The sequence below is a fragment of the Astatotilapia calliptera genome, chromosome 17, assembly GCF_900246225.1.
Source record: "Astatotilapia calliptera chromosome 17, fAstCal1.2, whole genome shotgun sequence".
NCBI classification, from domain to species: Eukaryota; Metazoa; Chordata; class Actinopteri; order Cichliformes; family Cichlidae; genus Astatotilapia; species Astatotilapia calliptera.
This window is the reverse complement of record NC_039318.1, coordinates 25,066,796-25,083,322: the sequence shown is the minus strand read 5'-3', so window position 1 is coordinate 25,083,322 and position 16,527 is coordinate 25,066,796. Positions and strand designations below refer to the sequence as shown.

Here is a 16,527-nt window from a genome sequence, read left to right as displayed (position 1 = left end):
GAGTTAACAATTAAAAACCCTGAAAACTATAAATATCACACCGGGCCACCCCCAGGTCACCGGGGGTCGGGACCACCGCACTAAAGGATAACACAAAGAATTTCTTTAACACATAAACTTTGTCTTGCTAGAAAGTCTAACAAGCGACTTTCAAGTTGAGCCAGCTTCGGGACTACTTTCATTTTTGTAGCAAGAAATACTTGTCAGCTTCTCAAAAAGTCAGATCCTGCTGCATTTTAATAAAGGCAAATACAACTAATGAGGTGTATTAGCAACCGTCAAATTTTCTCCCATGCAGGCACTCCACCAAAGCCCTTCTCATCACACCAGCTAAATGGACGACTGAACTGTCATGTGTAAGCATGAGAAACAGGGATATACTGCACTTATCGTGCGTCCGATCATCCTCTTTCCTGACTTCTGACTCCTCCATGTAAGAAGACCTCTGCATTGTCAATGTGTCTTTGGGCCTGTGTCATAGAGACTGTGTGAGCTATGCCCCGCTTTGCATTCCTCTGCCATCCAACCTCTGTCCAGCCTGGACTTTCCCACAGAACCCTAAACCCTGTGAATGAGAGTAGGCCTTTGTTTCAGGCATTTTTCATCCTGATCCCAGCAACTTCCCCATGGTGGAATGCATCAGGAATGCCAGCGCCAGCTACCTGGCATTAGAGAGTCTTTGTGCGGAAATAGGAGAGGCTGAAGGAGAGAGCAGGTCAAAGAGGTTTGACAATGGATAGCTCACTTCTCAAGGTGCCCAGCCCGTATAGCAGAGTGAGCGAGCAGCAGGACCCGGATCAAATCCCTTAAACATGGAAAAGGGGAAAAGAGTGTCGCTGTCTGCATCGATTCCACTGCAGGTTTTTCAACAGCTCGACAAATTATTAACTGAAACGCTGGTGGAGCAACGAATAAACAAACACAGCTGAAATGTATCTGTGTGTGTGCAGCAGTTAACAGGTTGTTGTGACCTTATCACTCGCTGAGAGCTGGATCGGTAAAGCAGCGGTTAGCCTCAAGGTGCAATTCCAGTCATTCCTGTAGACTGAGAAAGATGAGGGAGGATTTTAAGTTGAAGGATGCCATGAGAAGATGAAGGTTTATTATGATACTATCACATGTTTAGATGAGTTTTTTTTTTTTTTTCAAGTCAACGAGTCAAAACAGGAATTTGTTTTTTTACTTTTGGCTTTCATATTCAATTCTTTTGTAAAGCACCTCAAAACAAAAACATAACTTTCATTTTGATGATCAAAGCTGGCTTTGAGGAGGGGCGCTCACACGCAGACAGTTACCGGGACTCATCAGTAAAGCCATTTCAACTGTAACATGAGCAGTCTGACTTCTGAGACAACGGCTGATCATCCCTGGATCCTGAGTCTGATGATAAGGAGACAAGATAAGGCACTAACTGAAGGGTAACGACAGACTTATGAAGGGTGGGCCATCAGGTCATGTATCCCCTATATGTCGAGCCCGCAATTATCAAGGGGCCTCGGGGTCACCTTCTGTTAGGGCCAGCTCCTCTCAGCTGGAAGTCCACTTCTTAATATAAATGACCTGAGAAATAACTGAGAATGAATAGCCGCTAAATATTGGTGTCACTTACCATTTTGAGTCAGATGAAAGCGGATCAACCCCAGCGCCAGCTCTGCTCCAAGCCAAACCTTGAACCGCACTTTTCTTTGCTGCTCCCTTGTAGCACTTTGACTGTCCAACAACCCTTTTTCCTAGAAAACCTAGAAGATGTTCATTTTATTACAATATTCGATTGCCAAGAATCTTGGGGAGGACAACTGAACACGGGAAGAGAGAGGCAAACGCTGTCTGGACCGGACTCCCCCTCCCCTTCTTCCTCCTGAGAGGAAATTTTATGGACTCACCAGGAAAGATAAGACCTCTTCCTTGACATGACCGCTCATGCAGCAGAACTCACTGAAGCGCATTCACAAATCTTCAACACGTTTAGAGTTCACGTCAACCTTTTGGTCATTTTATATACAGACTTTTCTTTTTATGAATGCAAACTAATTTTCAGTTCAGTCTTTTGCTGCTTTATCTCATTAATACTTTTTTTGTATGACCGAAAAAATCTAAGTCATGCAGCAGACATTTGTCTTCAGTTCTTGTTTGCTATTTACAAAAGCAGACTTCACCATGGTCACCAGGGCCTGCAAGTTGAACACGACAGAGAGAGAGAGAGAGAGAGAGAAAAAAAAGAGTATCATTTCCTATTTGAAACCTCATTACATAACCATAGAATGGCTGTGCGAGCCCGCTCGTCAGTCCCAAAGCATCAAAAGATTTGCTGCTAGATAGGTTACACAGGAGCATGACGAGGCTTGTTAAAGGGTCTCGGGGTTGACATTATGGAGGAAATGTCTTTGCTAACAAATACATCTCAAAGGGGCGTATTCCTGCAATTTAAACCAACCGCTATTCACAATCTGTTGTGGACCAAAAAAAGAAGAAGTGCAAAGAGATGGTGCATGAATTGGTTCCTTTTTTAAGGCTGTAAAAATATAACCAGATGGTGAAACATGTAAATTCTGAATGAAAACAGCTCCAGCACAGCTGCGAAAACAAGCCTCAGTAAATAATGCAGTCACAAATTTGGTGAGAGGTGAACCTGTTGCATCCATTTACTCTTACAAGTTAAAATGTCAGGGTAAATGGGTAATCAGCATTCAAATTGTGTGATTACTAGAAAACACAGTTAAAAAAAAAAAAAACATCTAAGGGTGTGTGACTTACAGGTTAAAACTAGTCTGTGAGATGGCCATGGCTCAACTGAAACTAACTTGACTAATGCATTTTTTGTATTTATTTTAAGCTGACCATACTCATTGTAATAAACTAAAATATAACTACAAAAAGGCTCACTAGGTCTCAGTCACGTGGCCTAGTGGCAACCTTTAATCAGGAGGAAAAAATGTGTATTCTCGACTGGAGCAGCTGGCTGAAAGATTCACAAAGAGGGTGTCGAGCCAAATAAGCTCCCTGTGATTGCTTCAGTCAAAATCAGACTGCCACAGTAACTGTTAATTGGCATGTAAGACTCCAACTGAGTGCTTGCCATCTACTGACTGAGCAACAATGAAATGGAGAGGATTCCCCTTCAAAGTAAGAGCTGCCACCAACATATCAAAAAGGTCTCAGACAAAATATTATGCTTCAAACTCACCCTTGGTGACTCTAAGCACAAAAACTAAGATAACGTAAAAGGAAGTTAACTAACTAGCCTACTAGAACCTATGTGGGAAAAAAAATCATTTCCCACTAAACTTAACTGGTTGTGCCACTCTTGGCATCAACAATTACAAAGAAGTGTTTATGTTAACTGTCAAGTTATCAAGTCAACTAGGCTACTTTTTTTTATTGTAGAATGATTTAATTCAGTCGTATTGGAGGGTTTTCTAGTGTGAATGGCTTGTTTAAGGTCATGCAAAAGCATTTCAATCAGATTTAAGTCAGGACTTTGACTAGGCCACTCCAAAACCTTCATTTTTGGGTTAAGAGGTGGTGGACTAGCTGGTGTGTTTTGGATCATCGTCCTTCTGCATAACCCAAGTGAACTTGTGCTTCTGGGCACAAATGGATGGACTTTCAGATTTAAGGATTTTCTGGTTTTCTTCATGGTTCCATCAATCAAGTCACCCAGGTCCTGAACAGAGATGGACAGTAATGTGTTACAAGTAACGCGTTACTGTAATCTGATTACTGTTTTCAAGTAACAAGTAAGAGATTACTATTGCAAAAAAAGTAATTAGATTACTGTTACTTTTCCATAAGCACGCTGCGTTAGTGCGTTACTAAACTGTGATTTTGTTTGCAAGAGTGTCTCATGACAATGACGTAAGCACGTGCAACCTTTGTTTTAACAGACGTGTGCATAATTAAATGATGTTGCATATAATTTATGCCTTGATGCAATGTACATAAAGTTAAAAGGTTAAAACTAATAAAACAAGTTTTTTAAAAGAGACTTTTTCATTTGATTACATTTTATATGATGGATTATGCAGAAAAAGTAGAATTGGGCTTAAGATCTATTGCTTTATTACCTATTCAGGTTGTGTAACATGAATTACTTTTTCTGAGAAGTAATCAGTAATTAGTTACTGATTACTTTTTTCAAGCAACTTGACCAACGTTGGTCCTGAAGGAGCAAAGCAGCTCCAGCCCACCACACAACCACCATGTGTGACTGTGTGACTGTTGGGGTCAAGGGTGGGTGGGGGAATACTTTTTCAGATAGCGCTAAGAGTTGGTTTTTACAGAAACGGTGGAACAAGACCTCCTTGTTGTATTCACATCAAACAATTTTGGGTTCCCAAATTGAACATTTAAGATCTACCACCCCCAACCAGTTGCAGCAGATTGTCATCCCTTCCTGAGGCTGCCTGTGCTGTAGGCTTCTTCCTGTTAAAAGGAAGTTTTTCCTTCCCACTGTCTCCAAGTGATTGATAAAAGAGTGTTATTTGATTGTTGGGGTTTTAAATGTATTATTTTGTGGGGTTTACCTTACAACATAAAGCATCTTGAGGTGACTGTTCTTGTCATTTGGAAGTATATAATAAAAGGGAAACAGAAAAATAAAAGTGTGTGTGTGTGTGTGTGTGTGTGTGTGTGTGTGTGTGTGTGTGTGTGTGTGTGTGTGTGTGTGTGTGTGTGTGTGTGTGTGTGTGTGTGTGTGTGTGTGTTGGGGGTGGGGGTACGAGCAATCAAATATTATGTCCACTTTTGTGCCACCCCAGTTTAGAATGCTTAGTGCTAGTATGTTTCTGTTCACTGGTTAATGATATGTATATATATGTCAGGGATATGATCGAGTCATTAGTAGGGGGTGCAATAAATAATCAGGCAGGGTCTAAATCAGCCATCTAGCATGAAAAACCAATAATGACATATCAAAATAATTGTGTATTTAAGTATTTTAAGAGTTGCTGATTCTAAATGACCCCACAGACTGATAATCTGGCAACACAACAAACTAAAGCTGAAGCTATGGGATTGCCAGGTTTGCAGTTCACTAAATGAGACGAAACTTTTGTGCAATTCAGTTTCGGTTTTGATCAAAATATTGGACAGACAGACATAGATGTGTTGGTAACGTGGCTAAAAAGGCAAGTAAAAAAAGGAATTGCAGCTTTTGTGTCTATTAGAGTTTGCCCACCAGTTCACAGTTCAGCTTAACTGCTTCCTCGCCGCTCTCTCTGACCTTTCTTGGCAGAAAAGCATGAGCGGCGTTCTTTGATAAGTGACGTGAAGTGGCGATCGAACAAAAGAAAGGCTGTGAGATTTGTTTGCGCGCTTGCTTTAAAAAGCATATATGAACACATATCAAAGCAGTCACATGCATTTATCTAAGCCTGTGAAATCTTCCACACACACACAAAAAAGGGAAAATTTAAGAGTGCTTCTCAAATAGCCAAATTCCACACATCACAGTAGTGTGCTCACCTAGTAACTGGTAAACACACATCAACAATGACTTAAAAGCATTAATGAACTTCGATATATTCTCCAAAAGAAACACTGAACACCCCAGAGGAGTATCGTGCCTTCTGCTCTGGCCTACGTGCCTAATGGCACTGGGTAACAAGCACCGTCATTCCTTCAGAAACTATATGCCAGCATGAGATGGCCTTGGCTGCCTGGGTAACACCTGACCAAAATAAATGGCTAAAAACTTAATTGCAGAGATTATGATCGGCCATAAAAGTATGAGTAAATGCATGCAGGGATCTAAGCTCAAGCAAACAATAAAGCCAAAGACCTCACGCATTTCTGCTTGAAAAAAAAAAAAAAAAAGAAAGACGTCCGGTCGTTCAGACTTTACAGCCCAAAGGTGCCCTGGATGCGTCATGCTGTTGCACTCTTTAGCACCTGTGATGTGGTCAAAGTCAATGCGGGGGTGGACAGGTGCTCATCCAACATGCGCTTTGCACATGGTCTTACAACATGAATAATTAATCAAAACCCTAAACACAAAAGGGAAGAAGCCGTTCTCTGGAAATGGAGAAACAAAACGGATGTACATACCAAATGTGACTTTTACTCAACACACTATTATAAGGCTGTGGTACGGTTGCAGTAAATTAACACAATGTTGAGGTTTTCCAGTTTAGAAAGAAATGTGCTGTCTTTTTTCTTCTTCTTCGTCTTCTTGTAAGTTACTGGCAGCTTAGGTTTGCCAATCTGAATGGCAACAAATGAAATGTCATTCTGATTTTATAGATTAAACTGCCAATTTAATATGCTAATAGTTAATAATAGCACATAATAGTTAAATAGGTTCTGCAGGAGGAGCTACAGAACTGAGATCTTCATCATACGACTGCATTTTATATTTATCACAAGATTATAAATCCATTTTGTTTATGGGGTCAGCAGTCACAGCAGAGAAGCCCAATCCACAAGACGTCAAACCCCTACCCCAGGCCTGGCTCCAGGGTGGGACCCTAGCAACCACATCCTGGACAGGGTAAACTGGTCCCTTGAGCTTCTGCTCTAGGGCGCACAAATCCCCCCCAACATGATAAAGTGATGATTCATGACTACTTGAGGGACATGGATACAACAAAGACAAACCCCATTTCAATCTGATCAGCAAACAGACGCCTTACACATCCGGAAGCATTTCTTGCCAGCGGCTAATACTCTTTGAGTTTATCACTCGGTGCATTTATAGCTCAATAAATTACTGATCTGAGTTCTTCTTCCGACACTGGCATTGTGCAACAGATTAACACAAACCCTGCACGGTGATGCTTGTAAATATAAGTAGCTGATGTTTTCAGCTCATTTTAATCATCTGCGGCGGCGGGATTTCTAAAGGTGATTTTGCACTTTAGTCAGAGGAAGAGTCATACGGATCTCACAAATGCAGCAATAAACGGCTGACCATATCTGTGACACTGACTCAACTCAAGACCTGTCCCCGGGGTGTGTGCTGCAAGTAGGAGAACGTATACCCTGTATGCAGAAACCATCGAGATGACTAAGCATGAAGCCTGCTGCCTCTGGCACCGTGTAGACATGTTCCATTCTGTCAGAGCTCTGCAGCACATAGGCACTGTTTCACACGGTCAACCCCCCCCAACCACCTCTTGGCCAACACAATGGGAATTTTAGTGGCTCAGTTATACCAAGCACTGGCTGCAACTGCAATGTTTTTGGTCCTCTCAGGTAATTCACATACACACACGCACACACATATGTATGTATGTATGTATGTATGTATGTATGGTTTGGAGCATTAAATACATAACATAATGGGAGGTTTAATACCCAAGCATAGTTTTAATAGTGGTTAAATAGACAGAATACATAAAATAAAAGATGATTGTGTCACCCAAATGAGAAAAAAATGCATCGAGTGTTCTTCAAGAATGACTCATAAACAGCTATATCAGGAAAATGCACACCAGATCTCAATGCAGGTATTTCCCCAAACAGCAAATATCTCAGCTAAGCAGTCACTTCAGACCAACCCCCCAGTACCAGTGAGTGTGTTCACAGTGTGTGTGGTCTGAGATGGAAAACCCTTTCCTGTATAAAGTCTTCAACGCCACCTACTGGTTAAGAGAAATTCATTTGCTGGTTGAGCTCAGTGAGATCAGGAAAAAATATAGACTATAAAACCTTTCACATTGTGGAAAAAGGTCAGAAATTCCCATGAAATACTTCCATAAAATCAATGCATTCCATATTTTATTGCACCATGTCCCCTGATTTCTTTGCACCCATCCACTCAGCCAGAAAGTTCAGGCCGTGGCCTCCATTCTTCTGAATCTCTTCTGTACATTAACATGTACGCCGTTCTACTGCAACAAAAGAAGAAGAAAGAAAACAATGAAGCATTCTTATATAGCAAACGGCAACATAAATAAGGAAGGAAGAAAAGGAAACCATGATGGCATTTTCAATTCACATGACAGGAAAAGTGAAACTAAAACTTCCAGGTGTTTTCCAGAAACCAGCTTGTTGTTCAAAGACAAGACAACATGACGGACATGACGGATTTCCTCTGTTTAGGGGTTCAAAAGTTTGAGAGTGTTCGTGGCGAAAAACACAATCACCTCTTTAATCAAGACCACGGAGCAGAGAATAAGACTTTGTCTAAAAATCTAAAGCTCCTTCTGCAAGGAGAAAGATGAAAGCTCCATTATGTCAGCAGGAGTCAAGCAAATGGGGCTTTAAATGTTATTATTAAAATCTCTGATTTAACTCTGAAAAGAAGTGGAAGCCAGTTAAAGTGTGATAAAATGGGAGTCACATGTTTGGTTACTCCTTGCTCTAGGCATGGCTGTTGTTTTACAGGGAGTTTTTGAAGGTGAGAGCCCGAATGCAGAGAATTCTCTGAACAGATCTCCTTCATATTTCTCTGAACTATTTTAACTGTAGGAAACATGAATGGTGAAGTCACTAAGCACCTCATAGTTGCATTCTTTCTAACAGTCAGCAGGGGCGACTCTTCTGGATGCAGAAGAGCAGGGTTGTCAGTGTCATTTTACAGCCCACATTGATCTTAAGTGTGTCGGAGAAGTGAACCTGCCCTTACTGTCAGTGTAAAAAAGTTTAATTAGCCAGTTAATCCCTGAAATATCTCAATATAAGAAAAAGAGGTGCAATTCCAACAGTATTTCCTCAATTTTTCTATGTGATAAAGACATGAAATAAATCTGTCAGTACTATCAGTTCTGGTAGCTCATTGCTCACACTGTCCTGTAATTATGAAACAGAAAGTTTGCGTTAATTCACCGAGGATACTTTTTCATTTAGTTCTTTTTCAGTAGGAAAAATTGTAAAATTTGTGAAAATACAGTTAAAATTCTGAAATGTACATCCTCCTTCACATTTTCTAAAACTGTCCAGTGGGAGTCTTTGCCAGGCCGATTCTGGCCCTCGGGCCTTATTTTTGAGAAAAATGATGGCGCTATGATGATGTGTGACCTTCCAGTAGAGGTCCCAACTAAACAGGGAATATCAGGGAGAGGGATAAGCACATATCCCGATTCATCTGGACCAAAAGGACCCAAAAGTGTAAAGTATTTAACGACGCAGCTGCCAGTTTGACATATGAGGCTAGGTGAACTAGGCCTAAACGATACAGCTTAACAGGTATAATGCCATTTTGGAGTAACACAACAAACTAAGAACTAAATAATTTCAAAACTGTGTCCTTTGAACTGGACAGAAAGGACGTTTATGGGCAGATTTGTCATTTTTTCTTAAAAGAGATAAAAGAAAAAAATGATGATGCACAACTATTAAAGATCGCCATGGCTGCAGGTAAACAAACAAACAAAGAAAGCTTAATGGTAGCTTCAGAAGATGTCTTTTCATAAATATAGCAAATTCAATGTGATCAACAGAAAAAGTGACTTTTGCTCTTCAACTGCAGGGGATGGAAGGACATATAAACTAGAGGAAATGGGACGGTTATAAATAGATGGACTGCTGCAGGTTCTTCCTGCAAACTAAATGTAGGTGCTCTGATAATAATAGATGAATATCCTTGGAAAAAGTGGAAGACTAAAAACTAAAGGTTGTTTTTTGGGGGGGGTTTGTATAGTGTTAATTCTGCGGCACGCACTGTCTGGTTAGCTCTGTCACCTCACAGGAAACAGGTCTTGGTTTGAATCCACCGGCTGAAGAATTAAACCTTTCTGTGTGGACACTGCTTGTGCAGAGAGGAGGAACCTTCAGAAACATTTTTTTAAAAACCATCACATCCTCCTGGCTCTCAGCTGTACAACCTCTTGCCCTTTAGTAGGCGCTACAGATCCCTCAAATCAAAGAAAGGCCGACTCTGAAGCAACTACCGCCTTATCTTCCACTCCTGCAATAATTTCCCTTCTGTGTAATATAAGCCAACTCAGCGAGCAGTGTCTTACATTTTTGGTCACTGAACTCGTTCCTTCTTTTTTTATTTACTGTGCAAATGACTATTTGTTTTTTGTTTTTTTCTCTTTGCATCTGTAAGTGCAGCCATGTAATTTATTTACACACAAAAACATACGATAAAAGACTTCTAATTCTAAAACTAGACATCACGTCCGATCCACACCTCAGTGATGCATTTTTCCCAAAAACTAAGACCACGACTAGCGAAATGCTGAAAATGATGCGTTGAAATGTCTGACCTCATCGTGGCTACATCCTTCAGCCTGTGGTCTCTCCACACTTTCCTCTTTAAGAACAACACACTGACATTTTGACACAGTCGTGAGTTAGATGAGACTTTTGATATCACTCTCACGTCTGTGCCATATATAAAAAGTTGAAAGAAGCTACTGGGATGTTTGTTCAGCCTTCGCCATCGTCATCTTGGCATTTTGAGGGTGGATCTGACTGAAAAACTGAGAAACCACACAGTCATATGGCAACAGCCTGTTAAAATAAAGCAGGCCTTTACTGTGACTCTAATGCAGATCATAACTTAACCAACAGCCTGTTTTATTCAGTAAAGTAGAAAGTAGCACTAATGTCTCCAGGAAAGCGTTTCTGAAGTCTTTTTGCAACCAGGTGAGTCAAAATAAAACAGATTTAAGGTGCTTCGGTGTCATTCGATCATTCGGTCATTTATGTACAGTCTATTATTTATGTACTAAGTAGCTGGTGACAGGATGGCAAAAAATCTAATGTTTTCAAAGTCTTACTACCTCCTTGCTCCAGATATTCAGACCAGAATCAGACTGACTAGGTTAAAATGTGTCCTCATTAAGCTTTGATGAGCCATTTCCAGCTGCTGTAGACAGCTTCATGTTTATGAGTGTAAAATGTGTGAGAGGACTTCATGACCCCAGTCAGAAACTGGGCATTTTACCTGTGTCGTCCTCCATATGTTCTCTGCACTTCTTCCCAGGAGGTCTGTGGATTTGAATGAGAATCAGACAGAAAATTCATCAGAAATTGGCAATTCAATAAAAAGCACAGAGGGTGAAAAAGTTACATCCCTCTCTCCCTTTGATATCTGCAGATACTTTCACATCAAACTGTATACTGCGATTATTTGTAATTATTTTTTAGATCCGATGTACCTGCTGTACGTGGCTATCATCTGCATAGTACCAGCACTTGTTCTCCCTGTGGCGGACGTAAGCAGTATAGTGCCCAAACATTGCATAACCAGAGTGCACGACCACTGCGTACAAGGTGTACCTGCACTCATTCTGGAAGAAAAACAAATAAATAATCAGAGTATTCACAAGCAAAAGATGCAATATTCACGTAAAAAAGAATTCAGACGTACCTGTGCAAAGTTTTCGGCGAACACATCTTGGAGACTCTGGGAGAAATCAAAGGTTTCTGGGAAAGGAACCCTGCAGTCAAGTTTGTGTGTGGAACCGCGGCTGTTCCGAAATCGCTTCAGGTTCATGCACAAGATACGAGGCAGTGAGAGGAGTTTGACACCCTGAACAAAACAAATGAGTGAATGTGAGTTCATGATTATGCTGGCAAATATGTTTCACCCACCCACTCTCGTCCACTCATCCCACTCAGCCCTTTAAATACGTTTTTCTTTCCTCAAAGATATTTTTATTAGATTGAAGCAATGAAGAAAAATAGATACACACAGATTTGTTATACAACAAGCAATTAGATTTCACAATGATTGTTTGAGCTGACACGATAGAATACAGATTAATGACACATTCACATATCTTGTAATTGATTTCATCAGAGCCTTTTCAATGTGTTGGAGGGCGATTTAAACCCGAGTCTCACCTGTCTGGATGGGTTCTTAGTTCCACAGTGTGCACAAAAGCAGGAGTTTATGCCCTTGAGCTCCTGATGCTCAAAGAAAGAGTTCATGCAGCCCTCCTGAAAATATGACAAACGTAACAAAATAAATAGTGAGTAAAATAAACAGTGACAATGCAATACAGCTAAGGTTTGTAACCTAACAAGTCATATGTCATTCATTTGATCTTTTATGAGTGGTTCTGTGCTGGACTATTTGCTGGTGACTCTGATTTTTGTAATCCTAATAAACTTGTGCATTTTCTCCCTCTTTACACTTGTGTTGTGTGGATTTATAAAATCTCCCCCTCCATGTAATACTTCCCAGTCGAAAATGCTGTATTTTATTACACCCATATGATTGGATCAGGATTGGCTAAAATCTTTGGCTTCAATAAACTGTAAAAATTTGAGATTTTAAGATACGGCCTCCAATAAAAGGGAAAAAATAACAAACAGAGATAGTGTGTTTCCCAACAGTTTTAGTATTCTTAAACAAAAGAAGAAGAAGACCCACAAGAGAGTTGTCGTCCTCCTTTACATAAAGCGGCAGGCTGAGCATGTAGCTGGTTTCAGTTTGGATGGAGTTGCACTTTAAACACTGCAGGTGTGTCTCCACTGAAATCTTGTACAGATCCTGAATTTCCCCAGCCTTTCAGAGAGGGCAAATGCAAACAAACACTGTTGCAGATAACACATGCAGAAATGAATAATATTAGAGTAGTTTGATCGCAGTCCAACCAGAACTCTGTTGTCCATCTGCTGGTGAATGAAGTTGAGAATCGAGAGGAACACCTCATCTGCATCATGCTGCACATTAACTGTAAAGCATCATTAGAAGGTGTGAAATAAGACACATCGGCAGGAGGTATTTTCTCTGCAAAAGCATGGCTCTTACGTCGAAAGTGGTTTTGGTCCAGACAGTGGAGGAAGTCACGATGTGGAGCGAGCTGAGGGAGGTCACCCCGCATGGCCTCAAGAACTCTCTTTAGATGCAGCGCGACATTACGAGCATCTCCTCTCGCACCAGCTACATCCCACCTTTTAAAATTCATAAAAGCTTGTTAATATTGTAAACAGCCTTAGGATTTCCACAGTAAGTGGCACTACAACATCACTGAGTCAAGATGAAAGCAGCTGTAGTAATTCGTGTGATTACCTTTCTAGCAGTTCTGCTATTTCCCAGGTAGCAGAGAAAGTCTGCAGCAAGCTGTTCACACAGCATGATAGACAATAGTTGGAGAGGCCTCTCATCCCTGTAAGAGTAACAAGGGTTAAATAACAGCCTGTGACACCGTGAATCAACCCACCAGAGCACCAGCGGGTGTGTGCATGTGTGAAAATAAATAAAAATGGAAAAGCACAGTCAGCTGTGGAGAACCCCGCATTTTTGATATATATTCTATTAAAATAGCAAATCATGGTTTTAGAGGTCACAGAGCATGAGGCTTGTTCGGTTTATTAGTTTTAGGCCCCGTGTTGAGCAGATGTGGAGCAAGTTGACTTCACTTCACACAGACTCACGGTCAGTATTTTGGTTTCTGTGTCACTGAAATATGCCTGACCTGAAGGTCAAATGCAACAACAGACAAAAGAGCATTTATGAATCAGTCATAAATTTATGAGGCTTAAAGAGTTCTTTTGAGGTGCAGAAATCCTTTAAAGGTTTGTTAAACAGCATTACCACCTCCTTAACAACCCAGTATGATAAATATGAGTAAATATGAACATGAATATGATCAGTTATATGACTATTAGCATAGTTTAAACAGATCAGCCAGTAAATGATTAGATTATACAGTCACCAGACACTTTATTAGGTACACCTTTTCAACTGCATGTTAATTCATATATCTGATCAGCCAATTACATGTCGGCAGCTCAGAGCATTTAGACATGTAGACGTGGTCGAGTCGACCTGCTGAAGTTGAAACAGAGTTACAGAGTGGGAAACAAAGGTGATTTTAGTGACTTTTAACATGGCATGGTTGTTAGTCTGAGTGTTTCAGAAACTGCTGATATACTGGGATTTTCCCACACGGCCATCCCTAGAGTTTACACTGTAAAGTTTGATGTCAGAGGTCATAAGAGAACGACCAGACTGCTTCAAGCCGATTAGAAGAGTAGAAACAGCAACTCAAATATTCACTAAAATTAGGTAACCAAAATGAAACTGAGGCTATACTTCACACGCTTCACCAAAATTGGACAATACATAACTGGAAAAACGTTTTCTAGTCAGATGAGTCTTGATTTCTGCTGCGTGAAAGCATGGCTTTTCCTGCCTGCCCTGTATCAACAGTTCAGGCTGCTGGTGGAGAGGGAGTAATGTGGGGGGTATTGTCTTTGGCCCTATAGCACCAGCTGAGCATCATTTAAATCCACAGCCTACCTGAGTGTTGTTGCTGACCATGTCCATCTCTTAATGACAACCGTGAACCCATCTTCTGATACCTGCCTCGGGCAGGTTAACGCACCATGTCGCAAAGCTCAAATCATCTCAAACTGGTTTCCTGAACGTGACGATGAGTTCACTGTAGCCTACTCAAATGGCCTCCACGGTCACCAGTTCTTAATCCAGTAGAGCACCTTTGGGATGTGGTGGAACAGAGATTCCCATTATGGATGCAAAGCCAACAGATTTGGAGCAAATGTGCGATGCTGTCATGTGAGGAAAGATTCCAGCGCCACCAAGGTGTACCTAACAAAGTGGCTGTGAGCGCATTTTTGGCACACTGTGCACTACATTACTCATGATTGTTCATGACCGAAAAAGCACTACAGCTTTAGAAAGTTAACTGACTAAAATAATTTTTCCTATCTGTGAATAACACTTGACTTCAAAATTGTTCCGTTTTTATTTACTGTGAAATTAATAACGAGTGCGTCTACGAATCGTTGAGGAGCTTTAATCGTATTTAACAAGCATCTCGTGCATTTCGCTGAAGTAGGACCTTTAAACTAGTATTTATAGTTCTCAAGCAAACAGGAAATAATATAAAAACATCACCATCGGGTTGAGAATGATCCACTATAAATAAGTGATTCTCCAGAGTAAGTCTAGAAAAGAAATGGGAGATCCCAGTAGACATCAGTGCAGCCTTCTGCTCTTCTTCAGGGTCTCAGGACGGTCACTAAACCAACAGAGGGTCGAGCGTTTGTTGTACTTCACCCCACTGTAAACATCAGCGCCACAGAAACAGTTCCCAGCAGCAGTTTCATTTTACAGCTTTCTCTTCGCTTTGCTGGAAACGAAACTCACAAACTGTCATGCGCAAACCGGCTGGAACTATGACGTCGACATGTTACGGCGATCACGTCGGCGCTTATTAGCTACACAGAATTGGTGACACACGCGTCCAGATTATCTCCACAGTCACAGGCAGTACTCTGTACTCGAATACTTAAGTATTTCCACTGTGTGCAACTTTATAATAATACTTCTCACCTGTACCCAGGGGCGTGTCCAAAGAGGGGGGCAATGAGTGACCCCAGCCCCACTTTAAAAATGTGATTAAACTAATGTGACTTCCACTTTTTTTTTTTTAAAAAAAGGCCCCTAATTTTTTTTACATGCATGCAGAACTTTATGAATTACAGATAATATATTCTAAATTTCCTGCAGCACCACTTTTTCTAAACTTCAGGGACATGTACGTTTACCTGAACACTTTTATTTACTCTTTCACTTTTTTCGCTACTTGTAAGCTTTCAGAAAACAACTTAAACATTTAAATCAGTTTTAGATTTAAAACTGCTTAACAGTGCTGCATAAGATTACATTTAATAGATCTTCACATAAATTCTTCACTTCACTTCTTCACTTCCTGCCACCATCGACTCACTTCAGTTTGCTTACCGGACTAATCGTTCCACAGACGATGCCATATCTCACCTGCTCCACACATCCCTGAGTCACCTGGACACTGGCAGAGGGAATTATGTTAGGATGCTGTTCGTGGACTACAGTTCAGCATTCAACACAATAATTCCCTCTAAGCTTTTCACCAAGTTGACGGATCTAGAACTCAGCTCATCACTGTGTCAGTGGATCCTCAAGTTCCTCACAGACAGACCCCAATCAGTGAGGGTGGGAAAACAAGTCTCCCCCTCCATCTCACTCAGCACTGGAGCGCCTCAGGGCTGTGTTTTAAGCCCCCTGCTGTACTCACTGTACACTTATGACTGTGTAGCCACATCAGACACCACCTCCATTGTCAAGTTTGCTGACGACACTGCTGTTGTGGGCCTGATCTCCGACAACATCGAGACGGCCTACCTGGAGGAGATTAGGAACCTGGAGACCTGGTGCCAGGAGAATAACCTCCTAAACATCAGCAAGACTAAGGAGCTGATCGTGGACTTCACTACAAAGCAGGCGAGGAATTACAAACCCCTCATCATCAGTGGCACGCCAGTGGAGAGACTGGACAGTTTCCGATACCTGGGTGTCCACATCACTCAGGACCTGTCATGGTCCTGCCACATCAACACCCTGGTTAAGAAAGCCCGTCAGCGTCTCTTCTTCCTCTACACCAAGCGGTGCAAGTCCAAAGCTAGGAAGATTATGATGGACCTCTCCCATCCCAACAATGGACTCTTCTCACTGTTGAGGTCTGGGAAGCGCTTCCGCTCCCCCTTAAGGCCAAAACAGAGAGAATGAGGAGGAGCTTCTTCCCCCAGGCTATTCGGGCCCTGAACCAGGTGTAGGACTGGACTCTCACACACATCACATCACCACACGCACCACCACACATTTCCTATAATCCTATAATT

General features: G+C 41.3%; 1 protein-coding gene across 5 annotated transcripts; it reads right to left on the bottom strand.

The window, feature by feature from the left end:
* Window positions 1-7,281: 7,281 nt before the first annotated feature.
* usp18 (ubiquitin specific peptidase 18) lies at window positions 7,282-15,039 on the bottom strand. Of its 5 annotated transcripts, none has more exons than XM_026147947.1 (10): window positions 14,762-15,039; window positions 12,911-13,007; window positions 12,650-12,792; window positions 12,493-12,572; window positions 12,269-12,403; window positions 11,737-11,832; window positions 11,261-11,422; window positions 11,049-11,180; window positions 10,835-10,878; window positions 7,282-7,829 (listed from the first exon to the last, which is right to left on the bottom strand). In XM_026147947.1, the coding sequence occupies exons 1-10, from the start codon at window positions 14,841-14,843 to the stop codon at window positions 7,757-7,759; spliced, it is 1,044 nt and encodes a 347-aa protein (XP_026003732.1). In that variant the 5' UTR covers window positions 14,844-15,039; the 3' UTR covers window positions 7,282-7,756. The 5 variants fall into 5 exon arrangements, with proteins under 5 accessions (XP_026003732.1, XP_026003733.1, XP_026003730.1 ...); XM_026147948.1 differs by having other exon boundaries at window positions 14,144-14,829; XM_026147945.1 differs by having other exon boundaries at window positions 12,911-14,340; window positions 14,762-14,822.
* Between the last annotated feature and the right edge of the window lie 1,488 nt (window positions 15,040-16,527).

Coding starts and splice junctions, on each gene's coding strand:
- usp18 (XM_026147944.1), bottom strand. CDS start 13,173: ATGATTTGCTATTTTAATAGAATATATATCAAAAATGCGGGGTTCTCC. Junction 11,833..12,268: donor AGGAGGACGACAACTCTCTT/GTGGGTCTTCTT, acceptor TCATATTTTCAG/GAGGGCTGCATGAACTCTTT. Junction 11,181..11,260: donor TCGCCGAAAACTTTGCACAG/GTACGTCTGAAT, acceptor TTTTTCTTCCAG/AATGAGTGCAGGTACACCTT.